General features: G+C 36.2%; 1 protein-coding gene across 1 annotated transcript in view; it reads right to left on the bottom strand.

Annotated features, from left to right (window-relative positions):
- Positions 1-4,459: 4,459 nt before the first annotated feature.
- LOC141326050 (uncharacterized) overlaps positions 4,460-8,119 on the bottom strand; it is a 239,686-nt gene continuing 236,026 nt past the window's right edge. The window contains exon 5 of the mRNA XM_073834751.1: positions 4,460-5,264. Coding sequence (XP_073690852.1) covers positions 4,460-5,264 — 805 coding nt within the window. The remainder of the gene's footprint in view (positions 5,265-8,119) is intronic.

The following is an 8,119-nucleotide window of genomic DNA, read 5'->3' as shown; positions in this document are numbered from 1 at the left end:
GGCTCCCTCTGCTGGCCTGGCATAACAGGTGGAAATTACACATAATAAATACAGGGGTTGGACAAAAAAACTGAAACACCTGGTTTTAGACCACAGTTAGTATGGTGTTGGGCCTCCTTTTTTTGGCCAATAGAGCATTTCGTCTTTGGAATTGTCATTTACAAGTCCTGCACAGTTGCCAAAGGCATTTTGAGCCATTCTCCTCTTGCAGATCAGGGGTCAGGTCACTACATGATACTGGTGTAGGAAAATGTTATCTGACTCGCTCCTCCAAAACACCCCAAAGTGGCACAATAATATTCAGATCTGGTGACTATGCATGCCATGGGAGATGTCCAACTTCACTTTTCTTGTTCATAAGACCACTCTGTGGGGTTGGACAATGAAACTGAAACACTGGCCAATATAATGTTGGAGGTTTCATGGCTATATTTTTGCAGCCTGGTGGCCAATCTTCACTGACTGCACATTCCACCAGTAAGAACAGGTGTGAACGTTGACTATGTGCACCCAATGGTTCAGACATTGTACTCTGAAGGTGGTACCATGTATCAGGATGATAATGCACCAGTACACACAGCAAGACAGGTGACAGAGTGGTCTGATGAACAAGAAAAGTGAAGTTGGACATCTCCCATGGCATGCATAGTCACCAGATCTGAATATTATTGTGCCACTTTGGGGTGTTTTGGAGGAGCGAGTCAGATAACATTTTCCTACACCAGTATCATGTAGTGACCTGACCCCTGATCTGCAAGAGGAGAATGGCTCAAAATGCCTTTGGCAACTGTGCAGGACTTGTATATGACAATTCCAAAGACGAAATGCTCTATTGGCCAAAAAAAGGAGGCCCAACACCATACTAACTGTGGTCTAAAACCAGGTGTTTCAGTTTTTTTGTCCAACCCCTGTATATTACAGTTTTTTACAGACGCTAGGACACATTTCTCAATACTTAGGTCACTTTTGCAAAACTCTTCACACAGTGAGCACAACAGAAGTCTATGTAGGCTAAACTGAGGATCAATTATCATTGTTTTGGCACAAAATGCATTCAATGAATACATCTCTCAAATTTCATGAATTCTTTTCTCACTCAGACACAACAACTGACAAAAATCTTTGTACGTACAGCACATTTTGCACATGCTTACATACTGTTTTCAAAACTGTTAAACTTATGTTCCAAACAATAACATAATGCAAAACTGAACAAGACAGCAAAATTCAACAGCAATATTTTATTGAAACATATTTCAAATCTAAAAATGCAGTAGATTAGCATTACTTTTTTATCTGTATCAGTTGATGGTGTGTATACAAATTCTTGTATTTTGGAATTACTTAGTACAAAAAAATATATATATATAAATAAAATAACATAAAATATTGACGAATTCTGCATCATGTCTGATTCATTCCAGTAACATATATTGCAGTTATAAACAATATATATTGCAATTATAAACAGATGTTTCCTTGTTACACAAGAAAACACTGTGTAATGCTACATGTTGTTAGTGTTTTTTAGGTCATTGTTTTGTGGGTGACAAAGTGTGTTTGTCGGCTGTCAACCTTTGCTAGTGTTCTGGAAGAATACGTTTATTTGAGACCTGAATAAAGTGTTTTGGTAGTTGTAGTGCATTTTGAATGTGAAATGAACTGCTTTGCCAAGCTGAAAGTCAGTTAGGAGAATTGTGTGAAGAGTTTTGCAAAAGTGACCTAAGTATTGAGAAATGTGTCCTAGCGTCTGTAAAAAACTGTAACTGATCAAGCAATATTTACTTTGATGTTTCTTAATTTGTTGTTGCTGAAAATTTAAATTTCTCCATGTCCAACATGTGCTCTGATGTCACTCAACATTTTCATAGAAACACACAGTGTTGTGGTGGAAATGACACCAAAACTGTGCGACAGCTATATTTTGTATAAAAAGTAATTCTGACAGAGGTCTCGAATTAAATACTATAATATTTTTTAAATTATTTTATTAGTGCTTAATTCAGGTACATTAATAGTTACCAGATAAGTAATATTTTTAAACTGTATTTTCATTGTTGAAGTTTAAAAGTCTGGGTGTGCAACAAGGAGACCTAAAAGGAGGTTGAAAAGTATGGAAAAATCATAATAGTAAAGTAGTAAAAATGTTTTTAGGGTGGTTTTAATTTTAGCTTAACAAAGGAAGAGGAATTTGTCAAAAAAAAAAAAAAAAATAATGACCAAAGAACATAAAAGTACCTATAGGTTAAGAATCACCTTTATATTATATATTTATGTTAAATATTTATATATGGGTTGTTTTATTATAAAAAGCATTAAATTAGATTTGATGATACCAGCAGAAACACTGTCAGATTTAGTTTAGTATCGTTATCACAAACACAACCCAAATTTGTCATCGTACTATGATGCTAATAACCTGTTCAAATGCAAAACATAAAGACTGTCCTTTGTTTCAGAACTCTGCACAAGTGCTGCTGGCACCGCTTCACACAAAGCACTTGCCTTTAAGGACAGTGGTGAAAATGGTAAGAATGAACAACATGTAGACGACCCCTCCATTTTGTAAACTTCTCTGACACTAAGATGTTGTCTTAACTCTGCTTTAGTCATTTTATTTATTTCCATCATTTCCATATTAACTCTGCAATTTATATTAACCATGTAATTAATTATTTTTACCCTGTCCATTTTTTTTGTCTTTCTTAAATCTTAAACTTCTTTTTAATTCCTAGTTCCCTCAGCTCAGCCACCCGTTCTTGTTCTTCTGCCTAAGCATGACCATGACAGGAGCAGCTGGAGCTGTTCTCGAGCAGGCCGCCTGTGCAGATTCTGCCACATAGTCCTTAAACAGGGACCAAACAGCCAACATATCGATATGGCCCTCCCTGGAGTGGCAGGAAAATACATTTACTGCCCAGAAATAGAAATAGAAAATAGAAATTCTAATTGTTATCATTCATTATTTTCATGTTGCACCTTTCTGTTGCTCCATCCATTCCTTTCAGTTACATTTTAATTGGTCATTGTTTTTGTCCTTAACATCCATCCTAGCACATAAGACCTAAATGGAGCATATTCTGGTAAATTGCAACTATTTGTAAAATGTGTACTGATTAATCTAACTGATTGTTATTTGCTTGTGTACATATATCTAATTGACCTTGTTCTTTTTGTCCATTCCCATTCCTTTGCAGCAGCTATAATTTCCTTGGTTATACTTGTGTTTTTTTTTTCTTCTTTTTTTGTTTACACTTGTTTTAGGACTCTTTAAATTCCACTGAAGGCATGTTTGAGTCAATTTAATAAAACATTGATTTTAAGTAAAGAACTTGTCTCACCTGATTTAATCTTCAAACACTATTTGACTCATCATCAATTAGAATAGTGGGTGAAATTGTTTATTTTGTAGATAAATTTTTGAATGCAACATATTATACTGATATTACATACTTTATGGTCATTCTCTATACAGAAAAATATATACACATTTCAGGCTGAACTGATGTAGATTTTAACATACCTCTCATGTAAATTTTTGAATAACTAGTGCAGCATTTCAGTACCATGGACAGGGACAGTAAAATTCAGCACCAAGGACAGCTGGCAAAAATGCTACAATCTGATTGGCTGTCAGTGAATTACAACTATTCACGGCTGGCCCCCGCGTGGTAAATGTGTATTGTTGCTTTGATTTTGTCTGCTGTGAGGTGCTGTGATCTATAGGAGACGTGGGTCCTGTCCCAAATAGCACTTCATGTGAACTTACAACTGTATACATATTGTTATTGCTAAGGTAAATTATGAATATGTATTGCCAAATGACCAGGTTGCAAAAACATCATAAAAATACAGAACTAAAAAAAGCATAGTGGTTAAAAAAAAAAAGCCCTGCCAGACCAACTCAATCCCCAGGAAGCAAAAAAATTCAGATTTTAAAGAAGAAGAGCAGCTAAAGCCATTCTTTTATATTTGTATTTATTTATATTTTCATTCCCTTTTCAAAATCATGCTTAATTAAAGGTATCAAACACGGTTTATGTGTATGCATTTTTTTTTTGTCTGTTTGGGAAATTATTAAAAGGATATGGGTCTGCAAGACCAACTCAATCCCCAGTAAAACAAAACAATTCAGATGTGAAAGAGGAAGAGCAGCTAAGGCCACTCTTATATGTATGTATTTATTTTTATTTTTTTGTTTACAAAACCATGCTTAATTGTTTCTTCCAGGTAAGTATAAGCACACATATTAAAGTACATCAATATTTAATTTTAACAGTTATGTTATAGATGGTTCATTCAATCATTGCTATGGTTTCACTGTCAATACTGTAGTAAAACCATAGTTCTTTTGTAGTTACTATGGTTTTACCACAAAACTATAGTTTTTCTGTGGCAGAACCATGATTTATTTTGTAGTTAATATGGTTTTATTACTAAAACCATAGTTAAACCATGGTTACAACGAAAAAACATTGTTAGTTTTTGCAAGGGAGTGATCACATATAGCTGACTTTTCCCCAGAGTGAACTCTCAGGTGGCTGTTAAGGTTTCCTTTTTGGCTGAAACTTCTTCCACATTGCTGGCAGGTGTAAGGTTTCTCTCCAGTGTGAACTCTCATGTGTACTCCAAGCTTTCCAGATTGAGTAAAACTCTTTCCACATTGCTGGCAAGTGAAAGGCTTCTCTCCTGTGTGAATTCGAATGTGGTCTTGAAGGTTTATTTTATAAATAAACCTCTTTCCGCATTGAGGGCATGTGTAGGGTTGCTCTCCGGAGTGGATTCTCCTGTGTTCTTCAAAGCACCTTTTTTGACTAAAACTCTTTCCACACTCAGAGCATGTGTAAGGACTCACTTTATGAGCTCTCTTATGGACTTCAAGGTTTTCATGTTGATCAAAACTCTTTCCACACTGATCACACATATAAGGCTGTTCGTGAATTTTCATATGTCTGGTAAGGCTTCCTTTTAGAGTAAAAATCTTTCCACACTGTACGCAGAAATAAGGTTTCTCTCCAGTGTGAACACTCATGTGGACTCCAAGCTTACCAGATTCAGTAAAACTCTTTCCACACTGTTCACAGACATACGGCTTCTCTCCGGTGTGAATTCTCATGTGGACTCCAAGGTGTCCAGGTTGAGTGAAACTCTTTCCACACTGTTGGCAGGTGTAAGGCTTCTCTCCTGTGTGAACTCTCATGTGTCTTTTAATACTATCTCTTTGATTGAAAGATTTTCCACACTGTTGGCAGGTGAAATAACTTCTTCCTGTCTTTCTAGTCTTTTTTCTTGAGGAAGTCGTTTCAGTCTGTGAACGACTAAAAGATTTTTCTCCATTTATGAAATCATGATTTTTCTCTTCCATTTCATTCAGTACTTCACTCTCCTCTTTCAGGGCCATCAGATCTAAGATGAAAAAAGACAAGTAAAAGTTAACCCCAGTTTAATGACACAAAACAACAGACATCAAAACATTCAAAGATGTGAAAGTGTCAAAACTAATACACAACTACATCCTATATCAACTAAGCCAGCGTCTTCAAACACAGACAAATCTTAGTAGAGAAGTGTGAAGTATGACATCTACGGGTCCTTTTCCAAAAATTTGCATATTGTGATAAAGTTCATTATTTTCTGTACTGAGAAACATAAGACTTTCATATATTTTAGATTCATTACAACACAACTGCAGTAGTTCAAGCCTTTTATTGTTTTAATATTGATGATTTTGGCATACAGCTCATGAAAACTAAAAATTCCTATCTCAAAAAAATTAGCATATCATGAAAAGGTTCTCTAAACAAGGCATTTACCTAATCATTTGAATCAACTAATTAACTCTAAACACCTGCAGACCTTGGGGGACCTGCGGAAGCAGTGGACTGAGTCTGGAGTAGAAACATCCAGAGCCACCGTGTACAGGCGTGTGCAGGAAATGGGCTACAGGTGCCGCATTCCCCAGGTCAAGCCACTTTTGAACCAGAAACAGTGGCAGAAGCGCCTGACCTGGGCTACAGAGAAGCAGCAATGGACTGTTGCTCAAACTTTGCATGTCATTCGGAAATCAAGGTGCCAGAGTCTGGAGGAAGACTGGGGAGAGGGAAATGCCAAAATGCCTGAAGTCCAGTGTCAAGTACCCACAGTCAGTGATGGTCTGGGGTGCCATGTCAGCTGCTGGTGTTGGTCCACTGTGTTTTATCAAGGGCAGGGTCAATGCAGCTAGCTATCAGGAGATTTTGGTGCACTTCATGCTTCCATCTGCTGAAAAGCTTTATGGAGATGAAGATTTCATTTTTTAGCACGACCTGGCACCTGCTCACTGTGCCAAAACCACTGGTAAATGGTTTACTGACCATGGTATTACTGTGCTCAATTGGCCTGCCAACTCTCCTGACCTGAACCCCATAGAGAATCTGTGGGATATTGTGAAGAGAAAGTTGAGAGACGCAAGACCCAGCACTCTGGATGAGCTTAAGGCCGCTATCGAAGCATCCTGGGCCTCCATAACACCTCAGCAGTGCCACAGGCTGATTGCCTCCATGCCACGCCGCATTGAAGCAGTCATTTCTGCAAAAGGATTCCCGACCAAGTATTGAGTGCATAACTGAACATAATTATTTGAAGGTTGACTTTTTTTGTATTAAAAACACTTTTGTTTTATTGGTCGGATGAAACATGCTAATTTTTTGAGAATTTTGGGTTTTCATGAGCTGTATGCCAAAATCATCAATATTAAAACAATAAAAGGCTTGAACTACTTCAGTTGTGTGTAATGAATCTAAAATATATGAAAGTCTAATGTTTATCAGTACATTACAGAAAATAATGAACTTTATCACAATATGCTAATTTTTGGAAAAGGACCTGTATAAATAAATACAATTTAAATTCATGTCTTGCACGCTTTAATGACCTTTAAATGAAACGTATTTGGTTGCTTCAAACTGGAATCATCACGGAATATCCTATGAAGTCCACTTTGCAGGGCACTTATGTTCATATGGAACAAATGTTAAATGTGATAAGAGGTACACACAACATATGCAGAGCCTTGAGACACGACGACTGCTGTGTTAAGCAACTGTAAGAGGTGTTGCATGTAATTTGAGAAATCTTTACTTATTAAGGGTGTCTCAAATGGGTCATTCCAACTGGAATCATCAAATTCTGGAAAAGTTCCCCACCTGACCTCCTCAGATTTGTCTGAAAAAAATCCATGTGATGGGTAATATACCCAATAGATCATATGCAAAATTTCAGATCTCTACTGTGTATACTTTTTTCACAAAAAAATCTGTAAAAAAGTTTGTTTTTTACACTGTAAAAAACCTTTTGGAAAATCTATTTGTTGTGGTCAGTTTTGATATTGTAGTCATGATATATGATATTTGAGTCGCCACAAATAAATCAATGCATGGGAAACACAACAACCTGATTTATGCCTACTCATCACCTTAACCTTAATTTGGGGTAGAATTAAATAAATGCCAAAGCTCAGCCTTTTGTTTTTCGTACCCCTCCATCCCCTCCCATACCCCAGTTTGAGAACCACTGGTTTTTGCCGTTCTCATGTTAAAATACAGTACCTTGGTGTAAGTTTGACCTATGCCTCCTGAACGCACTGTTTTCATCTATTTATTTACTTGATTATATTGATATTTAATTATTTTCTTCATTTCCTCTCTTTAACCAGTGATTTATTTATACATCTTATTCTTCTTTTCCTAATTGTCCTCCTTATTTTTTAACTTTATAAAAAAGGTGTATCTTTAACCTCACATATTTACATCAGAATTTAACTTAAATGTTAATGTTTTGGCTTATTTTTTGTGTTTGTTTTATTGTTAGACTTGCTTTATATTTACAGCACTGTTTTCTTTAATGTTGTACTGTTTTTCTGTATATCCTACATTGTCTTGGTCTACAAAAAAGGTAAATGAACTGATCTTAGAAGAATTGCATGCAAAGAACTGTATGAAAATGTTTGCTACATTTGTATAGTCTTTTATGAGTGTTATTCCAGATTAACGCTACAATTTAAATGCCTGATGTCATGATAACAAATGGCCAGTGTGAAAGCAGGATTTTCTCAGTAGCACTTAATACATTTCTACACCTG

The sequence above is a fragment of the Garra rufa genome, chromosome 2 (genome assembly GCF_049309525.1).
Source record: "Garra rufa chromosome 2, GarRuf1.0, whole genome shotgun sequence".
Classification (NCBI taxonomy): Eukaryota; Metazoa; Chordata; class Actinopteri; order Cypriniformes; family Cyprinidae; genus Garra; species Garra rufa.
The sequence above is the reverse complement of the archived record's forward strand: the minus strand, read 5'-3'. Positions and strand labels throughout refer to the sequence as shown.